The sequence below is a fragment of the Xenopus laevis genome, chromosome 6L (genome assembly GCF_017654675.1).
Source record: "Xenopus laevis strain J_2021 chromosome 6L, Xenopus_laevis_v10.1, whole genome shotgun sequence".
Taxonomy (NCBI): domain Eukaryota; kingdom Metazoa; phylum Chordata; class Amphibia; order Anura; family Pipidae; genus Xenopus; species Xenopus laevis.
In genome coordinates this window covers 30,357,847-30,383,214 of record NC_054381.1, presented here as the reverse complement: position 1 = coordinate 30,383,214, position 25,368 = coordinate 30,357,847, and the positions used below count along the sequence as shown (strand labels likewise).

Genomic DNA, 25,368 nt, shown 5'->3' with positions numbered 1-25,368 from the left:
TATACAAGGCAGTTACATAAATAATGAATATTAAAGAGACAAGAGAAGGTCTCTGCCCTGTAGAACTTACAATCTAAGTGGATGGGTTACATATAGACACCAACAGAGGGTAATAAGTGGTTGTCGAGTGCTCCAAGGGGGAGTCTTTTAATTTATTTTTGAAGAGACTGAGATAATTCAGGGATGGCATTTTAAGATGGGAAACAACAGTAGTAGTGGTGGTGCAACCAGGCGGTTGCCTTAAGAGAAACAAAGCAGTTGACCGGAAAAGTATGGAGACACAAGAGAAGAGGTGAGGTGCAGAGGAATGAAGGGCTTTGAAAGTCATGAGGAGAAGCTTATGTTATTCTTTATTTATGGGAAGCCATGACAGGGATTTAGTGGAGGGGTCTGTTCTCTCTTAGATGAGAGAAGAAGGAATCATGCAGCAGAAATTAATACCAACTGGAGTGGGGAGAGGTGTTAGTTAGCAAGCTACAGTAATCAAGGCAGGGTAGGATGAGAACATGCATGAGTATCTTAGCTTTTGCTTGTGAAAAAAAGGGACAGATTCTGGCAATATTGCTTTTAAAAAAGTGGTGTTCAGAGAAGAATTGGGAGCAGTCAAAAACAATGTGCTGAGTTGACGTGGTTAATAAGCATACCATCTGTAGAAATAGTAGAGAGAGAAGTAGGACCAGGTTTAGGTGGATGAGATGATCAGATCATATTTTGTTAGGTTCAGTTTTATGTGACATTGATTCATCCAGTTGATCCTGATCCTGTTAATATCATCTGGATATCAGCATACAGATGATACTGAAATACAAATAGGTGGATGAGATCTCCCAAAAACAGAGTGTACTGGGAGAATAACAATGGACCACGTACAGAATCTTGCTTCATCCCTACACTTGAGATGAGATTCTGTTTGTACATGTATAGGACCTGTTATCTAGAATGTTTGGGACCTGGATAAGCAGTCTTTCTGTAATTTGGATCTTAATACCTTAAATCTACTAAAATATTTAAACATTAATCAAACCCAATAGGATTGTTTTGCCTCTAATAAGGATTAATTATATCTCAGTGTGGATCAAGAACAAGGTACTGTTTTATTATTACCGAGAAAAAGGAAATTGCAATTATTTGATTACAATGGAGTCTATGGGAGATGGCCTTCCCGTAACTCTGAACTTTTCTGGATAACGTTTTTTTGGATAATGGATCCCATACCTGTATAAAAATCACTGAAAGTGCTACCTGTCCTTCTAGTCTTCTAGTCGACTCTCATAGAAAGCAATGGCTACTAAACATGTAGGGGGGGGATGCTTAAAAATGGCTGACCAACTCTTGAACACACCTCTTAAATTGTCCCATTGGGATTGATTACATTTAGAAATCTGTGTGATCTTGTGCTTTAGCAGATACATTCTCTTTAATCTCTCTGAGAGTCTTCTGTATATATATACCTGTATACTTGGACCTGATATACAGAATGATTGGGAACCTGGGGTTTTGCGTATAAGGTATCTTTCCGTAATTTGGATCTCCATACCTTTAGTCTAGTAAAAAATAATTTAAATATGAATTAAACCCAATTGGATTGTTTTCCCCCAATAAGGATTAATTCTATCAAATTTCGGATCATGTACAATGAACTATTTTATTACAGAGAAAAAGAGAATAATTTATAAAATTTTGAATTATTTAGTTACAATGGAGTCGATGCAGGTTTGGACTGGGGTGTGAAAGGCCCACTGGGGCTCCTACCCCCACAACCCCTCCGTGACAGCCCCTCCCCCCATGGGCACCTTAACTAACTGCTGCAATGGAGGTAGTGAGGATAGCTGGGGGGCAACAGCCAAGGGCAGGCAGGGATCGGGTCTGGGTCAGCGGGGCCAAATGGGTTTTATCCCGGTATCCTGCCAGTCTTTGGGAGATGGCCTTCCCGTAATTCAGAGCTTTCTGGATAATGGGTTTCCAGATAATAGATCCCATACCTGTATATGATATGTTTAATAGTAAATACCCATGCATGCCATATAGTTATTAGGTACCTATGGAATTCTCATGAAAAGCTTGATTGATAACAATAACAACATAAACAATAATATATGTGTGCTTTAGTGCATATTAATGCTGTCACAGACTATAAGAAAGCGCATAAGTTATGTGTTCTTCATTAGCCGAGCTTCGTGCTTGTGCAATATGGCAATGTGCTTAGTCAGGAAATTTCACTTCTTCTGAGCATTAAATAATTGGCAACACAATGAACACGGCACTGGAAGGATAAAGTAGGAATGTGAGGGGCACAAATAAGAAGGTTAAATGGAACTCTGCTTGTGGCAAATAGCCCAAAAGGGATTAACCACCAGGCAGGGATTGTTCAGAAAGGCTTGAATAATGTACAACTCAAGCACAAATATCACTGGAGCTGTTATAGGTCTTTCATACTTACAACCTTGATACAGTCTGAACTTTGCTTATAAAAATAGAGGAAAATAGATGTGTTAGTTCCCATCACCCCTAGCCAGATGCTATATGTCTATCCTCACCTACTGTCGCCTGCACCCCCTGATACTATTGTTGCTATGTTTTTCATCATAACCAAGCTCTAGAGAGAATTCTTTTTACTAGTCACTGAACCCAATATTCGGAATTCCTGGCCATTGGGTCGAGATGTAAGTTGACTGCAGACTAAGCCAAAATGTATAACCGATCCAGGCTTACCTGCCACTACTTGTTTGTACATGTATGGGATCCGTTATCCAGAAAGCTCTGAATTACAGACTCCATTTTAGCAAAATAATCCACATTTTAAAAAATGATTTCCTTTTTATTAATAAAACTGCACCTTGTACATGATCCAAACTAAGATATGATTAATCCTTATTGGAAGCAAAACCAGCCTATTGGGTTTATTTAATGTTTACATGATTTTCTAGTAGACTTAAGGTATGAAGATCCAAATTATGGAAAGATCCATTTTCCGGAAAACCCCAGGTCCCAAGCATTCTGGATAACAGGTCCCCTACCTGTAATGAATATGGCTTCATCTTGCAAGAACATTATTTTGACATCAACTGATTCTGTAATGTTATGAAGGGCTCACATGGCAATTTCAGAGTGGAAAAAAGCGATAGACGCCATTAAAAGGGACCATGATTAGGAAGGCAGCTGTAGGGGGTGGTCTTCAGGTGCCTATAAAAAAAATGTTTACAGAAGCATCCCCCCAACCTGCAGACAAAATCCGGCAAAAGGGCTGAGGGGTTGCCCGACTTGTCTGCAATCAGGGCATAAAAAGTCCTGTGCATGCGTCTATCAGTGAGGCAATGGAAAATAATTCGGTCTGGTGCATAGGGCAGCAATTTAGACCTGGTAGTAACACATAGCAACCAATCAGATGCTTGCATTCAAACAGATGGCCAATAGATTGGTTTGCTAAGGGTTAATGAAAATGAAAAACTTGTGCTCATGTAGAAACCGGTACAAACTGATAACAGCTGCATTGCTAATATGAGTGCGAGAAGGAGTTCTTAAATCCAACAGCTTTAGCTCAGTCCTGTGCTTAAAGGGAAAATATACCGTCTTTCTGTCATGAGCTCATTCAGTTGGGATTAAAGGAGAAGGAAAGGCTGTATTTACTAAGGGGGTGCCAAAAGTTGGTGATTGTATATACTTACTGGTCCGGGGTTCTTCCAGCGAGCACCGGTGACTGATCGGCTTCCTTCTTCTTTCTTTGTGTAGATGTGCATGCACAGTAGAACGAAAAGCTGAACTTCTAACAAAGTAGTCGACTATTTAGTTCTACTGAGCATGCGTCTGCCCCGGGAAATTTTAAGAAAGAAGAAGCAGGAAGAGTATTGCTCTGTGGTGCTCACTGGAAGAACCCCGGGCCGGTGCAGTTTTCTCCAGTGTGAGGTAAGTATATATAATCACTTGGGGTGCCTAACTTTTGGCACCCCCAAGTAAATAAGCTTTTCCTTCTCCTTTAAGTAGAAAAAATTCCAAAATCAAATATATTTTTTTGCACAGACACAGAGTGAAAGTCTATGTCTATAAGCAGGGATACATTTCTCACTTCTCATTTGGACTCACAGTGTAATGAAACACCTTTTTCACTTTGTTCCATTGTGATGTGGTGGATTCTGGGCAGGGTTGGACCAGTGCGTCCCCTGGGAATGGGCCCTTCAGTTCATGAGAACTGAAGGGCCCTCCTCCTGTCACTCAACCTCTCACGCCTTCCTGCCCCTTCCACTGCATGACAGCAGCAGCACCTATTACCCTTCTCCCCTGTGATCGGGATTGGCTGGGAGAGAGGAGAGGGGCAATCTGGGTGGGGACTGGATCTAGGTCACGGGGCCCACCAGGTTTTATCTCAGTACCTGTCCCACACTGATTCTGAGATGTAAACAGTGCAGATCCTGTGCCTGGAGCTCCTGGAATACCCTCAGAGCTTACCTTACCTAGAGGGTTTCAAGGGGGTTGGTGCATCATTAGTGCAGATCTCCTGCACTAGAAAATCCAAATTTCTGGTTTAAAAACTGGAAATTTGGCTCTTAAAGGTACCAGGTGCTGCATTTTGCTTGGTAACCTCCATGTAGCTGTTGCCTGAGGCACCTCATTGGGGCAATGCCCATGGATATAAAATCCCTTTTCAAGTCCCAGAAACAAACCACTTCAGAAAGGGTACAAGGTGTGGAAGGGGTTGGGTTATATTGTGAGCCTAAAGGATGTAAAGTATATCATGGTTTCCTTTCAATCTGTAGAATCAGGTATGTCTGTGTAAAAAAAAAAAAAATATATATATATATATATATATATAGTCAACTACAAAAGGTCCTCTGCACTCAACCCATTATCAATATATTTAAGACAGCGACATTTTGTGCATACTGCTACTAAAAAATGCCTTACCCTTTAAACAACACAGGGATTGTTTGTCCATATATTGCAATATATTTAAGCTGGCCAACTACGTCAAAGTCATCCCATATCTGGCCCGTCCTACGCTTAATTTTCATCTGATTCATTAAGAATTCTATTGCTTCATTATACATTTTACAAAGGGACTAAGTTTTACCTGCAACTTACTTGCTGCTTTCAAAGTAAAACTCCCAAACTTGGCTGCCCTTTTATTAGACACCAGTGGGATCACCTGACTATAGCTGGGAAGGGTGGGAGCTATATATAGTGATTTATCACCTTTTCTCCATAAGTCAATGTCAACATCCTTATTTATTGTATCTTTATGCAACAGCACATCATTTAAATGCAGATGAAACCTATTGCATCTATTGTTACATTGCCTAAGGTCTGTTTGAAAAATAATACAGTGAAAGCCATAATGCAGCTGTATAAAGTGACTTACTCACAGCGTGATGCCAAACACCAGTGTGCACAAATCCCAAAGTAACTGACTCACGTATTCCTACCTACATATCTGGAGATAACAGACCTCTCTCATCTAATAATGTGCATTTTAAGTGCTCCTTATTCCCATTGACAGAGCTGAGGAATCCAGGCTGACCTCTAGTGAGGCCTATAGAATAAGCCTCAGCCAAGGCAAACAACATGGCAGCAACCAACGCTGCATATGTCTGATACAGGTATGGGATACGTTATCCGGAAAGCTCCGAATTGCAGAAAGCTTGTCTCCCATAGACTCAATTTTATCCAAATAATCAAAATTTTTAAAAATGGTTTCCTTTTTCTCTGTAATATTAAAACAGTACCTTGTACTTGATCCAAACTAAGATATGATGTTTTGCCACCAATGCTGATGAGTGATATCATAGCTACTGTAAGTTAAATTAGAAGATACAGTTTTATAATCATAGTATAATATCATAGAAATGGACTCTACGGAAAAAAAAAGCCTTCCAGAGCTTTCTGGATATGGGGTTTGCAGATAAGAGATAAAATACCTATACAAGTGTGGGATCTGTTATCCGGAAACCCATTATCCAGAAAGCTCTGAATTACGGAAAGGTTGTCTCTTAACTTAAACTTAAAACTTAATTTTATCTAAATAATCCAAATTATTATCCAAATCCCAATATATATTGTTGTTAAAAATTATTTACCTGGTACTAATTAACTAAGATATAATTAATCCTTATTGGAAGCAAAACCAGCCTATTGGGTTTATTTAAAGTTTACATGGTTTTCTAATAGACTTAGGGGCACATTTACTAAGCTCGAGTGAAGGATTCGAAGTAAAAAAATTCGAATTGCGAAGGGTTTTTTTTGGGTACTATGACCTTCGACTACGACTCCGACTTAGATTCGAACGATTTGAACTAAAAATCGTTCGACTATTTGACCATTCGATAGTTGAAGTACTGTCTCTTTAAGAAAAACTTCGACTACCTACTTCGCCACTTTAAACCTACAAAGCTACAATGGGGACCTTCCCCAGGGGCGTAACTATAGAGGAAGCAGACCCTGCGGTTGCAGGGGGGCCCAGGAGTGTAGGGGGCCCAGTGAGACCCTAATTAATTAGCAATTTTAATATATCTTGGTAAAATAGGCCAACTTATTAATATTTTGGGGCCCTAAATTGAATTTGCTATGGGGCCCAGTAACAACTAGTTACGCCACTGACCTTCCCCATAAGTTTTCTAAGCTTTTTCTGATCGAAGAAAAATCGTTCGTTCGATTAAAATCCTTCTAATCGATTCGAAGGATTTAATCATGTGAATCGTTCGCTCAAGCGATTTTTACTTAGATCGATCGATCAAAGTATTTGCGCAAAATCCTTCAGATTCGATATTCCAATTAGAAGGATTTAACTTTGAGGGTCGAATTAGAGGGTTAATTAACCCTCGATATTCGACCCTTAGTAAATGTGCCCCTTAATGTATGAAGATCCAAATTAAGGAAATATCCATTATCCAGAAAAAAATCTGGATAACAGGTCCCATACCTGTACATACTGTACATCCTCATGCTTTGCTGTCTATTGAAGTGCTAGTCCAATAAAGTGAATCTATTTCAAAAAATGGGATATTATGCTTTAATATTATTTGGGTTTCCCTCATATTAATATTATTTGGGTTTCCCCAATAAAGTGAATCTACTCCAATAAAGGGATATTATGCTTTAATATTATTTGGGTTTCCCTCATTATTTCTAGGCCAGTAATAAGAGAGTTAAATATTGGAAAGAGAGGCAGAATGTGTGTTTGTGAGCAGGGTGGCAGTTGCAGATCAAAGGAAACACAGATAAAAGCAAAGCAATCCCCCACATACTGTAAATCAGCTCCAATGTGCCAAGGAGACACAGAGGTTAAATGGGAAATAATAGGTGGATTATCAGAGAATTCAGATCTTCCCATCTATTTGGCTTCCCCCAGCTGGAACTCCCTGTTGCTCTTATGAATTAGGACCCTGCAGCTTTCCCATCTCTCTCTCTGCTTAATACTGAGCCAGGGCTGGAGCTGGCAGGTAGCAGAATAGAGAAATGGGGGTGGAGAATGGAAGCAGCACTTAGAGCTCAGAGCTAGACACAGAGTAGTGCATGGAGAGCTGCGAGACTACTGCTGCTGCTGCTGAAAGTTAACATGCTAAATGGGGACTATTAGGTTTTGTAAATGAGCCCGCGTGATGCTTCCCTAACGCTGAGTAACGACAGGAGCAGCCAGTCTTGCGCTTTTGTCCACAGAGCACGTTGTGACTCCAGCAGCAGCCGCTGTACATTGGGGACAAGAAGAAGAAATAAAGGGATCGCTGTTGCAGAATTGAGAGAATGGGCGACGTGGGTTGTGGGCTGCTGACCCGGGAGAAGCACAGGCTGAGCACGTTCATTCAGTGACAGCCCGGTGTCCATCTGTGGATCCCACTCGCTCTAAACTGTCATTTCCACTATCAGCGGCCGCCGCGCGTTTCCACACACAGAGGGAGCGATTGACGAGCGTCACAGACACAGCGCTTGGGCTCATTGGGGCTGAATCCTTTTTAGCGACGCCTGGCAGCTTTTGGAGGGCGCTGTGGATGGAGCTGCCTGGCTGCTGCTGTTGGGCATAGTCGCTACTACTACTGCTGCTACTGCTACTACTGCTGCCAGTGCTGAGCACACATATGGGAGAGTGGAGTCCGCATGGCGTGCTATTACCTTGTCATCAGCTCCACGCACCTCAGCAACGGCCACTTCCGCACCATCAAGGGAGTTTTCAAGGGGCCTCTCCGCAAGCCTGACACCTCCTCACTGCCGGTAACGACATTCCCTTATTTATCCCCTTCCCTATTCATGTACAGCAAAGTGTCTGAGTTGCGCTGTCGCAGGGTCCCTTAAAAAAAGTTCCACCCGCCATAGAGACTCTTCCGACTTGTTCTTTTACTCGCCCCTCTTGCTACTCACTGCCACAATGTCGGGGTTCCTTTCATGTTCCTCTCTGGATAGTTTGTTGCCCTTGGTGCTTTAACAGCGTCATCTTGTTCAGAAGTGACGTCATATTGCAAGAATCACCGTTTTCTTGTTATATCTGTTATTGTTGTTGTGGTTATATCATGATTAATTGTGTTAATACTGATCCTTAGTCCCAGCAGCCTAGAGTTATTAATGTGTTTTTATTTTGCCAATGGAATTCATAAGAAAGTAGATGCCAATACACTGGTCCTAAATTCTACTAGTAAATGTCATTAAAGGGAATATTAGAGGCAATTATAACTGGTTTGCCAGGGACATTAAACAACAGAAAGACTGAAACAGTAGAACCCTCATTTTACATCCTCTGATTTTAAGTTTTCCCTCATTTAACATTTTGTGGTCCCACTTATATATTATGTATAATACATTTCCCTGATTTTACATTTTCCTGGATTTTACATCATTTTTTTTTCTGGTCCCCTGAAAAACGTAAAACGTGGGGTTCTACTGTATTTTGCATCTGGGTAAAAAAAGTTGGTTCTGCACTTTATTAGATGGGCCAAGTGACTTTGATTTTGGAAGTTGAGATGTAGGGGCAGATTTATCAAGGGTCGAAGTGAAAATTCAAAATAAATTTTTTTTAGCTATTTTTGTGTACTTCGACTAGGGAATTTGAAAAAAATAAGAAAATTTGAATATTGGAATTTATCATGTACTGTCTCTTTAAAACACCAACTTCGGCCATTCGCCATCTAAAACCTGCCGAATTGCTGTTTTAGCCTATGGGTGTCCCACATGGAGTCAATTGGTGGACTTTAAAAAATAGAAGTGTTTTTTTTTTTTTTAAAATACTTTTCGACCGAATTCGATCTTACTTTGATTCGAATGATTGAATACAGCCTATTCATCAGCAAAAAAAATATATAAACACCCTAAGATGTTATTAATATATTTCAGTTGGTCTTTTTTTTATTAAAATTTCGAAGTTATAGGAGTTCAAAAAAACTCCCATTACTTCGAAATTCGACCCTTGATAAATCTGCCCCGTAGTGTGTATGGCGTTGTGGTTACTGCTCGGTAGCATTGGCAAGAGATAGCACAGACTTTGCACAATGGAGGATTTACTGTTGTCTCCTTAGTAAGACTAATACTCTGGGCACCTGTGTGCTACTCATTCATTTTCCCAGGGATATATCTGGGACTGCCATGGAGAAGCAGGCGCGGGGCGGGAGGTCTAGATCTGCTTGCAGTTAACCTACAGATTAACCTAAATTCACAGATGTTCATGGAATCTCCATAATCTGCTTAAACTGCTGCCAAAAGCTCCAGTTTAGGGAAATCTGTCAGGGCTGGAAGTTTCAGGGCACGGTGTGTAGCAGCGAGGCAGCGGCGTTCAGTTGGGAATGGGGGGAAAAATCCTGGAAGCATTTAAGCAGTGTTTTTATCAGAACGACTCTTCTCCTGCCTCGGTGAGGGGTTATTACAGGGGGGTAATGCATAACGGTTTCACATCTAATTGTAGTGGATGGAAAGCTGTGGCCTGGTGGTGCACTTACACAGTTCTGTGAGCTTTTACACACAATTACTCGGCTATTACAGTGTTAAAAGTTCTCAATGCACTACTTTCCTCCGCTAGCCAGCCTCTTTAATTATTAATAGGACATTTACAAATCCAGTATTTAAATCTTTTCAAAAACAGCTATATAAGCTTACATAGGCAGCCACAGTCATTTGCAGTGTAACCATTCTCTCTGCACTAGTTTCCCTTTCTACCCAGCGTCCTTATCTATTGAAATATCTATTAATAAAACATTTGCCTAGAGTTTGTAAATCTCTCTGAAAGCAACCATCTCAGCGTAATCATTCAGACTGCACTACTTTCCCCAACACCCCAAATCCTTATTTATTCATACGACATATAGACATACAATCTAGAAATACATAATAATAATAATGACATTAATAATCATTCATACATCAACAACGTGAGTTTATAGAGACTGTCATAGTTATTGTAGCCATTCTTTGACTGTGCTACTTTTCCTTTCTACCCAACATATGGGATCTGTTATCCGGAAACCCATTATCCAGGAAGTTACTGATTACAGGATGCCCATCGCCTATAGACTCCATGTTAATTAAATAATTTTTTTTTCTCTGTAATAATAAAACAGTACCTTGTACTCAATTCCAGATATAATGAATCCTTATCAGAGGTAAGGCTATTGTGATACTAAACTCTATAGTTAGTATAAGTATGGGTATATAGAATTTATATGAAAGTAGGGAGGGGTGTGTGTATGGATGCTGGGTTTTCATTTGGAGGGGTTGGACTTGATGGACTTTGTCTTTTTTCAACCCGATTTAACTATGTAACTATGTAAAAACAATGCTATTCAGTGTGATTAATGTTTAAATCATTTTTTTTAGTAGACTTAAGACATGGAGATCCAAATTACAGAAATATCCATTAACCGGAAAACTTCAGTTCCCCAGCATTCTGGATTACAGGTCCCATACCTGTTGTAAATCCCTCTAACAGCAACAATGTCAGTTTATACAGGCAATGTTATAGGGATTACAGTGTAACTGCACTACTTTCCCTGCTGACTGAATTCCTTATTCATTAATAAAACATTTGAACACACATATAGCAATGTAAGCTTTTACAGACAATCCTATGGGTATTACAGTGTAACCATCTCTCCAAAAAAACTGGGAGCTCTTAGAGACAATACCATAGTTGTTGCAGTGCAACCGCCAGTACTTTCCCCACTGCCCACCATCCTCATTTATCAATACAGCGTTGGCACATATCGGTTTGTAAATCTCTCCAGATTTTTCCAAGTGGCATTGCGCTGTTTCCCAGTAACGGGGAGAGTATATGAAGAATAACATCCTGGAGATTATCAATCATTTCAGGTAGGCATGTGCTGATGTGTTACCTACAGAAACTTTTCCGGAGAAAATTGATGTTAAATCTTCAGTCTTATATTGGCTTGGCCCCTTATATATTTCATGCAGATGGTTATATGGCTGTTAATCACTGTAAATCCACATACCCTTTATTTCTAATAATTATAGTGAATGGATAATGGTGTGAAATTGACTTTCTCCTGGAACATTGGGATGAGTTAAGGCAGAACTTGCAGAGGAGGTTCAGCCTCTACCTGTGCCATTGTGCTGGGGTCGACAGTTAGTACCATATATATATATATATATATATATATATATATATATATATATATATATATATATATATATATATATATATACAGATGTAAGTAAAATATCAGAAGTCAGCTGATCGTGTTGAGGAAATGTAATAAAGACAACAGGCAATGGTGTTAATGTCACAGGTACAATATGGTGCTGGCAAGTGCATTAAAAGTCCTTTTTATTTAAAACATTTAACTCTTGATTGATATTTTAACCATTGCAATGTAGTTGTAGAAGGAAAGAGGTGCCAGAGTATTTAGTATGTAGGAGCCTTGCCCAGTTGTTGCTCAGAAACTCCTGATACCATCCTGAAATATGCTGGTATTTGATATCCTATAGCAGCCACATTTTGGAAATACTTTGTTTAAGAATCCTGAATGCATCCAAAGCTACTTCTTCTTCTCACTGTTGCAGACATGCAGAATATATAATATTTCCAGTTCTGTGTGTAATGTAGGTGGAAGAAAAAAAAACCAAAACAAAACCCCAAGACAAATAAGCGCTTTGAATTCCCTTCCCCGGGGTTTCCCGACAAAACAGCTCTGATTATTACACGTATAAATATGAATACATAAGTAGATACATAGTGAGTGCTAAAAACAAACCCACAATTAGATTTTTCTATAACTTGAACTGCTGTATTTGTGCATCAGGGGAAATTAACTGAGCTTGGCCTGAGAGCACATCCAAGAATTCCCATTATGTAAGAAGGTTAATCATTTACGCAGGATTCAGCCGTGTTTTAAACAAAATAACAAAAATAACTGCATTCTCATCACGACTTTCCCCATCATTTCTGCCCTTAAAAGCATTGCAGCAAACTGAAGTCAACATGGACGGTTTTTAGTCGGACGGAATGGGCATTTGTCTTGGGCTCTGGCATTAGATCCCCTCCTTGGAGAGAAGAGGTTGTTGGTGAAATTGTCAATCACATTCAGTATGATTAATAACTGAAAGAAAGTTTTAGTATTTGCATCAAGAGCTTAAAATATTCTACCATGTCACTGCTGTATAACTGCAACTCTCATATCCCACTAGAATCGAATCTGTTAATATAACATTTGCCCACAGTTTGTAAATCTCTCTAAAAGCTGCTATGTTAACAATCTCAGTGCAACCATTCTGACTGCACTGCTTCCCCTTTCTACCCTCATCCTTATATATTAAAGGGGTTGTTCACCTTCAAACAACTAGATGTTTTCCGATAGATCACCAGAAATAATTACTTTTTTCAATTACTTTTTATTTTCTATGTGTCACCATTTTTCTAATATTGAAGTGTAAAGTGTCCTTTTACACATTCTAAAGCAGCTCTGGGAGGGGGAGTCGCCGACCCTGTTAACTGTTCTAAATTGATACATTTAGTTGATACATTTCTTATCTTTGTCCCTGCTGAGCAGAATCTCTGGGTTTCAATACAGGCAAATGTTAGAATTGATACAATAGTTGCTAATACTCCAGAGATGTTGCTGAGAAATGTATCAACTCAATGTTGCAAAATTTTAAAAATTTAGAGCAGGAGTGCCCATACTTTACAAATGTGGGGTCTATTTTTAGTAGATCATCTACAACCATAATAGCATTGTTAGCATTTTTTATTGCTTAAAGGGCATATAAAGGAAAAAAATAAAATCCCATTTTTACTTTCTTTAATGAAAAAGAAACCTATCTCCAATATACTTTAATTAAAAAATGTGTATCGTTCCTTTAAGAAACCTGACTGTATGCAGTGAAATTCTCCCTTCATTTACTGCTGTGGATAGGAATTGTCAGACGGTCCCTAACTGCTGAGCAGGGAAACAATCATACTTATGAACAGCAGGGGGAGCCCCCGCCTTACTTCCCAGCCATGCAGAACTCAAGCAGCTTTGTTTATGACGACCCCTAAGCAGCCCAGACCACACTGAGCATGTGCACAGTCTTAGTCTTGCAAAGATGTTTAACAAAGTTACAAGATGGTGACCCCCTGAAGTCAACTTTGAAAGCATAAATCATTTGTTTGATTAGGCTTGTGGTGCAGTAAGTTCATGTTTATATTTAGTATACAAAATACAGCATTTCTAGCCTTAGTCTAATTTAGACTTTACATGCCCTTTAAATATATTGATTTATGGGTAAAGTTATATTGCTATATGTAAGAATTTTATTATTTATTATGTATTATTATTATTTCATTATTGTATTATAATAATAATAATTTATTATTAACTATTCTTTTTGTAACCTTAACAGAATAAATATCTGAATTAAACAGAAGGTTTAGACTAGTTTTAGATTTAGACTAGACAGTGTCTTGAGCTCTACTGAATTTATTCGGTAGGCGCGAGTTTCACTGGTGGCGAATAAATTGCTGAATTTGCCACGAAAATTCACCGGCATTGAAAAAAAATTGACGTTGCCGATGGTCTTGACGCAGCCGTCAATGTTTCGCATATGCAACGGGACAAATTCGCCCATCACTAATGATCAGCTAAAGTTCTACTGGTAGATCCCAATCTACCTTTTGGGCACCGCTGGTTTAGAGTCTGCACCTGAATTACTGAGCTGCCAGACTGAAACACCAGAGACAGGAACATTCAACTTTAAACTTAGATTTTGGAAAACCAGTAAAAAATGAATTATGGGAAATAATTGAAAAAAGTCTTTAGTCTGAAAACAAGTGAAATGAAAAAAGTGTTTGGAAGGTGAACAACCCCTTTAATGTAACATTTGTACACAGTTTGTAAATCTATCCCAGCAACAATGTCAGCTCATATATAGACAATGTTATAGGTATTACAGCGCAACCATTATGACTGTATTACTTGTACACCTTTAAATGAACTTATGGGGGCACATTTACTTAAAGGGATACTGTCATAGGAAAGTAATTTTTTTCAAAATGAATCAGTTAATAGTGCTGCTCCAGCAGAATTCTGCACTGAAATCCATTTCTCGAAAGAGTAAACAGATTTTTTTTATATTCAATTTTGAAATCTGACATGGGGCTAGACATTTTGTCAATTTCCCAGCTGCCCCTGGTCATGTGACTTGTGCCTGCACTTTAGGAGAGAAATGCTTTCTGGCAGGCTGCTGTTTTTCCTTCTCAATGTAACTGAATGTGTCTCAGTGGGACATGGGTTTTTACTATTGAGTGTTGTTCTTAGATCTACCAGGGAGCTGTTATCTTGTGTTAGGGAGCTGCTATCTGGTTACCTTCCCATTGTTCTTTTGTTTGGCTGCTGGGGGGGAAAAGGGAGGGGGTGATATCACTCCAACTTGCAGTACAGCAGTAAAGAGTGATTGAAGTTTATCAGAGCACAAGTCACGTGACTTGGGGCAGCTGGGAAATTGACAAAATGTCTAGCCCCATGTCAGATTTCAAAACTGAATATAACAAAATCTGTTTGCTCTTTTGAGAAATGGATTTCAGTTCAGAATTCTGTTTTTTTTGGCTACTTCAACCATCGAATTGGCTACTTCGACCTTTGACTACGACTTCGACTTCAAATCGAACAATTCGAATTAATAAGCGTTCGACCATTCGATAGTCGAAGTACTGTCTCTTTAAAAAAAATTTAACCCCTCCTTTGCCAAGTAAAACCTACCAAACATCAGTTACCTTCCCCATAGGCTTTCTAAGCTTTTTTTGATCGTAGGAATTTCGTTCGATCGATGGATTAAAATCCTTCGAATCGTTCGATCGAACGAATTGCAGTAAATCCTTCGACTTCGATATTCGAAGTTGAAGGATTTAACTTCGACAGTCATATATCGAGGGTTAATTAACCCTCGATATTCGACCCTAAGTAAATGTGCCCCTTAGTATGATATAGAATGTGATATTTTGAGACAGTTTGCAATTGGTCTTCATTTTTTTTATTATTTGCTTTTTTGAGTTATTTAGCTTTTTATTCAGCAGCTCACCAGTTGGCACTATCGGTAATCCAGTAATTTACCCTAGCGTCCCTGCATTGATTCGAAGAACAGACTGGAATATGAAAAGGAGAGGCCTGCATAGAAAGAGAAGTAATAAAAAAGTAGCTGCAACAATACATTTGTAGTCTTACAGATGGGGTTAGTCACTCCCATTTGAAAGCTGGAAAGAGCAAGAAGAAGACAAATAATGAAAACACTCTTAAAAAATAAAGGCCAATAGAAATTTTGCTTAGAATTAGCCAATTATTATTATAATACTAAAAGTGAACCACTCCTTTAATAAAACATTTGACCATACAGGTGCCCATAAATTCTTAGTCAAGTATGTTGGCATAACTCATTGGATGCAACATTCTTTCTCGGCATACTTGAATTTATACAGTGGAAGCTGCCATAGTGCTGGACTAAAATAACCTCAGTGTCCATAATGATATTTATTTTTTTAGGCTTTGGCAAATGCATCAGCCCAGACTAACAATATTCAGACATATAATATTTATATATAGATACCGTAGGTGGAATATTTGCACATAATTCGCCATTTTCACATTTACTGAATAGCAGCCAAAAGTTGATTGTTGTGGTCTCCCTGTTTAATTAAATGATCTTCGACATTTTTTCGGAAATCAAGAAATATAAGCGAAAACATCCTTGATACCTATGGCTGAAAACTGTCTTCCCTATAAACATATTTCCACCCAGAGAAGGCCATCTGTGTTCCTCAAGCCTCATGAATACAATGGCCCAATCAGTGATTAAGTTAAAACAGATCGTTTATTACAATAGATTTGACAGATGGTCTGACCCGGCTTGACATAAATTGATTAGATAGAAGGATAACTTAATGTTAGAAAGTGTTCATGTTTAGCTTTCCGTAACATTGCTACAAATAGCCTCATTCATTAAGGGGGGGGGAAGCTAAGTGAATTTGCATTCCTGGCTTATTTACTGGAAGGGAGATTTTGTGTGTGTGTTTTTTAAAATATTTCCCACTGGTAATTCAGGCAAATTTGCTCATGTTTTCCAGCGTTGAAAGTGACTTGAGCATTTAGGAGTAAGACGGATAGTCAAGATAGTTAATCACTAATGAAGTGTGTAATAGCAAGTGAAATTTCACATTCATATCGGTATGCCTAGTATATGAGTATTAATAAGCATACTATTTATATATATATATATATATATATATATATATATATATATATATATATATATATATATATATATATATATATATATATATATATATAGTCAAGACAGAGGCTCGCACACAGGTCTTATAAAAAAAATATGTGTGTATATTAGGCAAAAACTACATCAGTCTGTGTCCTAAATATCATGCTGACGGAGCAGAATATATATTATGTGCTTGAGCTAGCCAATAAAGTGTACCTTCCGTGGGATGTCCGGCTCATTGGTGCGTGTTCCTACATGGGGCCCGCCATTATTCCAAGCTGATATCCATGGAAGGTACACTATATTGGCTAGCTCAGCGTATAATATATATGTTCAATCAAAATGATATTTAAGACATGGACTGATGTTCTGTATACGCTGCACCACCTAGACTGGTAACTGGCTGGATTGATCCCCCAAATAGTCTCGCTAAGATTTGGGCAGTGTAGACAGGATAGGTGACTTACTGCACCATGCATTACACTCGCGAATAAAGTCGGGTGGAGATCTTCATATGGCCCTCAAGTCTCAAGTGACAGTGGTAGCTGAAATGGCTGTGCGGACTGCCCTCCATTGCAAAGGCGTATGGGGCAGCCTACCAGCGGTAGCTACTGAGGCGGGGTTTAAATGCTTATGGAGCAATGGCGGCTTTGGTGTAATTGGCCTGCAGAGGCTTAGCACTGGGTGCCACTGATGCGCATGAGAGGGATATGCCTGAATTTTCCGTTGGTACTACAAGGGCAACATGGGACACAATATCCAGCTGTTAAGATCCCCCTTCTGAGTAAGGATCTCTGTATTTTAATGCTGCTACTCTTCTACTATTAGAGTAATTGTAACCACAATGTGCACGGTTGCGATTTTTTATTCACTATGTTTTCTTATATATATAATATCACCTATATCACCTAGCTTTGCAGGCTAAGTCAGATGACAACTTCTCCCATGCACAGAGGTTTATGGGTTTAAATGGGTTGATATATATATATATATATATATATATATATATATATATATAAATATATATATATATATATAGTGTGTGTATATATACACACACATATATACACAGAAGGCCATCTCCCATAGGCTCCAAACCCAGTACCTATGTGGTTGCTCAAGCCAAATAGTTAATTGAGTCCTTTATTAAGCCTGGACACAGGAAACCACAAATTTTGTCGTACTGATGGTGGGCACTTATCCCACATAGACCTGTGAGTTCCTAATTTAGATTTCACCAGGCTACAACCTTAGTCAGTAGATTTAAATATCTGTTAGATGGGGGAATATAGTGGTGGGCAAAACAATAGTCTATGAGTTCCTGTGCAGATGAAGTGGGTATCTCAGTGCAGTCTGTGATGCAATGGTGTATATTTACCATGTGTAATAAGAAGGCTGGTTTCATGGTCTAATAAGCAGACCCACATAATTGTACTGTGTACACTGTGAGTGTCAATCGTGGTCCTCTCAAAGCATAAGTACTGTATCTAAATAACTAATAAATGTAGGCATGGTTGTAGGAATCTGTGGACTCTCCACTTGATCATGGTTCTGAATACCATTAGGTTAAAGTAAACATAATTTATAAATGACATCCTGATTAAAAGGCCTGGTAGCTGCCAATAGTTACTCACAATGCCAATTCCATTTGTAGTAATACAGAGCACATCGATTTTTTAAGCTCATGTTACTGTCTAAATGAATTAAAACTGTTATAAACCCCCAAAATGTACAGCTTCTAAAACATGAGTAAAAACTGCTATGTGTAAAAAAGGGAACACAAACCATAAAACCATTAATTTTATAGGAGTCACCCAGTTTTGGCTTTTTTCAGCTTTATATTAACTAGAATTAATTAGACAAAGCTCTCATTATATGGCATGTTGGTTCTCCAATCTCCACATAAAGAAACAAAATTCAGGGGCTCTACTGCCATGAGGTGAGTTAAGAAACTCACAACAGGTAACAGCAGCCCTCAAGTTACAAGGGACAGCAATAAGTCGCTCCTGGTAACTGGAATTTTGGTTCTTCTAGTGCCGAGAACGATATTACCCTTTGTGCACTTGCGATGTGTTCCCCCCCTCGACCTGTTCCGACATGGAAAACATATTATTTCTCATACTAACTTGTTCACATATACAGGCATCAAGGCCTCTAGATGGTGCTATTTTTTAAATTTAGAATTAGTTATTGATTTTCCGTCATTCAAGTGGCAGTTGCATCAAAAAAATGAAATGGCTTTATATACATTTAAATATATAACACTGTAACCCAGCATTTTGAAAAATGTTCTTTTGTGTGCCAGAAGATCTACTATTGTTAATATAAGATTAAGCTACACTATCACAAGGGGCTGCCGTTCAGGGTTCATTAGGCTGTAGGGCCAAGTGGAATAGCAGATAACAGATAAGCTATTTAGAACACAGTGGGTTGTAGTACTTAAGTGCTTAAAAATGGAGGTAAGATGTCATCCATATCTTTCTGCGCATATATAGAATGTAAACCATGCACATATAAAACAGGACTTCTGCTGCCAATAAATAGTGCACTCACTGAGGATAAATGGAAAGATATATTAATTTCTATAACGTATTTTGGTGTTATTGGCCCTTTAAGATACATGTTCCATTTTTGCCAGGTATAACCCATTGCGGTGTCGAAATAATTGATTGTTTCTTAAAGGAATTCAGTCATGATTTTTATGGTGTAGTTTTTATTTCTAAATTACATTGTTTACATTTGAAATAATGGAGGGAGGGGGTGATATCAGCCCACAGCAGCAAAGAGTGACTGACGTTTTTCAGAGCACTTCACATAATTGAAGGCATCTGGGAAACTAAAAATGTGTGTCGGCCCTTGTCAAATTTCAAAATGCAAGGGGTTGTTCACCTTTAAATTATATACTTTTAGTATGTATATATATATATATATATATATATATATATATATATATATATATATATATATATAATACTTTTAATATAAGAGTAATGTTCTATGACAATTTGTGGTTTCTATAGTTTGCAGTTTCAGCAATCCTATAGGATCCAATTTACCATGCATTGGTGATGTTCCTGCGCAGGGGCGGAACTACCGGGGGAGCAGGGGGTGTGCGAGCGGGCCAGGGCCCACACCCTCAGGGCCCCCCGGCAGTCCGCGCGTTGCGCATATCCCGGCCAGTTCCAGGTTTACGGAGGGGGACGGGGGGCCCGGCTGCGCGTCCTGCGCCAGGGCCCGCCCCCCTCTAGTTCCGTTTCTGTTCCTGCAGATGGTATGTCTGGCAAATTTTCACTAGCGACGGCCTCTTCGCCTTCTAGTAAATCTGCCCCATGGTCTCTAGAGTCAAAGATGTGCTAAAAAGTTATTTGGGAGAACTAGAAGCGAGTGTTTGGTTAAGATACTGGTAAACGTTGATGAAGAAATGTCTGTACTAATAAATACATTTATGGAATATATTTCTGGTATTTGTGGGCTCTTGGGTTTTCCAAATAAAGTTTCTTTAGTACAAAGCAACATGTCTGAAGGCAACTTTAAAGCTTTTTACTATAGAAAAAAGCAGCAAATCATTCATAAAGGAAAAACTGTTGGTTGAAAGGCATTGGCGTATTTCAGATCATACTTTATAATAGATCCCATAACTGTACAACTACGCAGCATTTTTTATCAAGGGGATAATGAAAAAAAAAACAAACTCAGCAGAATGCACCTGTATATTTGAACTTCACAAGAAGGTTGCTCATATTTAATAAATGAAGAGCGCTGCTTTTTCTGACATATTCTCTTGAAATAAAGTTTTGCTGAAAAAGAGACAGAAAAGTGCTCAGAATAGAAAAATGTGCATCTGTATCGAGTAGAAATTCTTCTCATCATAACAAATGGCTGGTAAAGTCTATTATTTTATGTGGAATTTGGAACCCTATTTTGTTTTTTACTAAAATGATTCATTTTGACTTTCTGTGGGTGCTAGCTCTAAACTTGAAATTTTTATTTATCCCTCCTCATATTAAGACTGATTACACAAAAGTAACTGTAACAGTGTTATCAGTTCTTCATAACAAATTGCAACTAAGTTATTCTACATCAGCTACCCAGGTTAGAATTCTCTTCAAAATTGTTGCTAATCGTAGGGGCCGATTTACTAAAATTCAGATTTCTATTTTTTTCCCACAAATAGTAAGAATTCGTTTTATTTCTCTAACATAATAAATATTTCTCTAATAATTTGAGATTTACTTAGGGCCCCATTTAGTAACAATCAAATTAAAATTTTTTTCCACAAATCTCTAAAAGTTTGTGGTTTTTCTATTTTTTAAAATCTCAAAAAATTAGTGGTTTTAGAGAAAGTGAGTTTAGTCATGGTTTCAAAAACTCCTAAAACCACAAAAATTTGATGTTCAATAACTAGTCCCCAACAAAAAAATCTATTACAAACTTTGGAAAGTGAAAGCAGTCGAGGTCCTATAGAAGCTAATGGGAGCTGCTCTGATTTTATTTGACACATTTTTAGCCATTCAGACTTTTAGAGGTTTTGGGATTTCACTAGTAATTGTCTGACTAATTCGAGTTTTTTTTTTGGATTACTTAGCACATTGGGCAGCGTTTATTTTCTGTCTTACTTTTTTTATTAGGATTTTTTAATATATTTCATGGCATTTGTGGTTTTAGAAAATATTAGTTTAATCGTGGTTTCAAAAACTCTAATACCACTACAATCCAACCTTTGAAGGAAGGAAGGAAATCTCCAAGAATGTTTATTGCCAACAGATTAGCCACAAAAGTGCAAGCTAGAACGCTATATTTATTCTGCAGAATGCTTTACCATACCTGTGTAAACAGCTCTAGACATTGTCTCTGTTTGTTTAGGATAGAAGCTGCCATATAAGCTTGGTGTGACATCACTTCCTGCCTGAGTATCTCCCTGCTCGCTTACAGCTCTGGTCTCAGATTACAGCAGGGAGGGGGGAGGAGCAAACTGAGCATGCTCAAGCCCTAGCCCTGGAGGTTGAAGCTGAAATCAGGAAGTCTGATACAGAAGCCCATGTGTACACAATAAAAGGAATGAATTGCAGTGTTTCTTTTGACAGAGGACTCAGAGCAGCACTGCTTTGAGGGTTTACTGGTGTATTTATATAGACCTTTCTGATAAAGCTTACTTCATTTTAGCCTTTCCTTCTCCTTTAATCCAGCATTCAATTCTCCTTGCATTTACCAGATTCATGGCACATTTAAATAGATTTCTTTAAGGACATGAACAAAATTCTTCTCGATATCTGTTCAATGCACAAAATACTGATTTCAGATATTTAGGCTCTTCTTTACTTCAGGCTTTCTATCTGGAATCAATTTCGTTTCCCTAGGAAATTATATAAAAGCTAAGAACCCTCCTTGACAAACAAAAAGCAAAAGCCAAAAGCCTTTAAATGAAAAATCACACAGAAATTGTTCCAACTCTGATGTTTGATGTAGATATGAGATTCAGTGGAAATGCTTTGATGAAAGGTGGAACTAGCAGAGGGCTACACAATCAATTCATATTCAGACGCCTTCAGATCACATGTTCTCTCCGGTTAAAGGCCCAGTATCACCATCATGTAAATTATTTTATTTACAATTAAAGGTTTGACCAGCAGAGCAAGCAAACATGCCAACAGATGAAAACACATAAGAACATTTTTAAGTAAACTTTTACAAAAGTGCAGGAAAATGACAGGTGTAAAATATGAGAAACCATCTTTTGTCCCAAACTCCGCTTTTCATAATTGGGAACATTTTTTATATGAATTCATGCATTCCAAAAAGAATATAAACCATCCATAGCCATTGAACAAAGAGCTTCCAGAGGGGGGAGTTGATTTTTAAAGTTGTAGAACAAATTTAATTTCCTAAGTAAGGCCAGTTAAGCTGGCACAGTGTATGAGTTTATAATATATATCAGTGTATAATATATATATATTTTTGCATCGATGTAACTGTAATTATTATTGAACAATCAAAACACTGCTGTCACATGGCCCAAGTTGCGTTTATCAAGGTGTGAAATTAGTGGTCACCAAAATTTCACCAGTCTCTACCGCCACCCCCTGACCTGGCAGCAGCTCCAGGAGTCCTGCAGCAGGTCGGGTACCCGCGGGTTACCCGCAAAAAAAGCAGGCACTCTGCGGAATGAGGGGAGGATTTTCTAGTGCAGGTATAGATGCGGGTCGCGGGTTGGGTTGCGGGTCTCATCTTAATTTCTTATCTTATGTAATATTGTCTATATTTTACTCCTTTTAACGTTTTACAAAACTTGTTTCTGTCCCGCCCACTTTTGATGATGCCACTTCCGGTTTCCAGCACCATCACTTCCTGTTTGATGGAGGTCGGCGGGTTGCGGGTCAGGTTGTGGTTCCGGGTCGGGTAACGGATCAAAGTGGGTAAATATGTGGGTTGCAGTTCGGGTTGCGGGTGAGGTCCGGGTCTTAGAAATTAGTTCTGCGCAGGACTCTAGCTCCTTGATTCCCTACATTCTCTGTGTCAGAAGATTCAGGCACACTCGCAAGACGAACACTGACAATGATTGATGCGAGTATTTGGAACAAAAGTGCCCAAGTTGCGACAAAGTGCACAGTTGCATACATTTTGGTGACTCAGATGCAACTGCATTAGTTGCAGCACAATTGTGTCAAGTTAATTGCCCATTTGCATCCAAAATGATGCTGGATTTCTGGGAAAAACATGCTGCATTGTGGGAAAAAAGTGATTGTGATCAAATTGCACTTTGCTCAGTGAGTCTAGATAAGTGAATGTACCTAATGGCTGCAACAAAATTTGGCACCCCACATTTGGGGATTTGGGAATCCTAGTATTTTATATCTAGGCCCTCCTCCTTACTAAATTGCGGATCTTTTCTAGAATCATTGCTGTGCTTGTGAAGGTGTTCCGTATCAGCAGAGCATGAAATGTCAGTAAACTTCAGGCTATGCTCACTGAGAGAAATGCGCAGCATTAAGGAAATGTGCCATTTAGATCAAATGTCAGTCTCCGGGATCAGATTCTGTATGAGTCTTTTTATTTGCAGTGCACATGCACACACGTCGATACCAAGAGACATAAATGCCAGTTGCATGAAAAAAGAGGCTTGATATTATCCAAAATGATTGGAAAGAGTGGTTTTCTGGATAAGGGGTCTTTCCATAATTTGGAACTTAGTAACATAAAAATCATTTACACATTAAATAAACCAAATAGGATTTCTGGATAATGGATCCTATACCTGCACTTTGCTGCTCAGTACAGGGTAATCCAAGCAAGCAGCGCCAATGCTTATTAACACTAGTGAATTATGGGGTGGCAGGTAGAGTGAAAGTTACCACAACAGCCACAAGGAGCTGCAACTCGCATCATCTCCATGCACTAGCATTAATCTCTTATCAATGAGCAAGGGAGAGGTGTCAGTCTGTGAAGTCATGAGGGTGGAAAGTAGGTAGATCCGTGATGTCACTGGGTAGGTCTGTGATGTCAGAGAGCAGGAAATAGTCATCATAGAGTGTAAGCTGGAGGAGAGGATACGTAGGGTTTAAGAGGCTGAGTTTAGCCCCAAAACACTTTGAGGAGGGGAGTAAATGAGGGGCTATTAGAAATGTACCAGCAACTATAGTGACAGCAAATATGTAATATCCGGCCTAACCTTAAACTAGTGATTTACTAGCAAGGCCAGTCAAACACTAGCTGCGTGGCAACCCTAGGAGTGGCGTTCTCCTATGGCACATCCTTTCATCTTTCACTAAATATGCCCCATATATCAACACTATCGATTATTCTTGAAAAGTCTATGAACCAATTCAAACTTATTATTTCCTGCACTTTCCACGCCAGATGAACTTTGTCCAATAACCTTTTTTTAACATTGCTTAAAACAAAATTGACACTATTTACTTACATTCAAATTTCTATTTTTTCACTTGAATTTAGATTTTTTTTCTCAACATTGTTTTTTTTTTACATTTTTCTAAGATTCATTTTATATTTATAAAGTATAAAAGCCGCAAGAAACATTTTTAGAGGTTTTTCGAATTTTTATCGCATCAGTCAGCTTTTTTTTTTAAAATTTTTTATAATATTAAATTACAAGGAATTCATGATTTTAGAGAAATAGAGTTTAATTGTAGTACAGGTATGACAGGTAGACCTGTTATCCAGAATGCTTGGGATCTGGAGTTTTCTGGATAACAGATCTTTCCGTAATTTTAATCTTGATACCTTGGGGCCCATTTACTTAGCTCGAGTGAAGGAATAGAATAAAAAAAACTTTGAATTTCGAATGATTTTTTTAGCTACTTCGACCATCAAATGGGCTACTTCGACCTTCGACGATTCGAACTAAAAATCTTTAGACTATTCAACCATTCGATAGTCAAAGTACTGTCTCTTTAAAAAAAAACTTCGACCCCCTAGTTCGCCACCTAAAACCTACCGAAGTCAATGTTAGGCTATGGGGAAGGTCCCCATAGGCTTTGCTACCCTTTTTAGGTTGAAGAAAAATCGTTCGATCGATGGATTTAAATCGTTCGATCGAAACGAATTTTGGGTAAATCCTTCGACTTCGATATTCGAAGTCGAAGGATTTTAATTTGGCAGTCGAATATCGATGGCAGTGGCGTAACGAGATATTACTGGGCCACACAGCAAATTCTTTTTCAGGCCCCCAAAATGTTTAGAGGTTGA

General features: G+C 38.6%; 1 protein-coding gene across 1 annotated transcript in view; it reads left to right on the top strand.

The window, feature by feature from the left end:
* The first annotated feature begins 7,435 nt into the window (after positions 1-7,435).
* The window catches only part of LOC108718826 (zinc finger protein 804B), a 254,430-nt gene continuing 236,497 nt past the window's right edge, over positions 7,436-25,368 (top strand). The window contains exon 1 of the mRNA XM_018267302.2: positions 7,436-8,196. Within this exon, the coding sequence (XP_018122791.2) occupies positions 8,083-8,196 (114 nt within the window). The 5' untranslated portion in view covers positions 7,436-8,082. The remainder of the gene's footprint in view (positions 8,197-25,368) is intronic.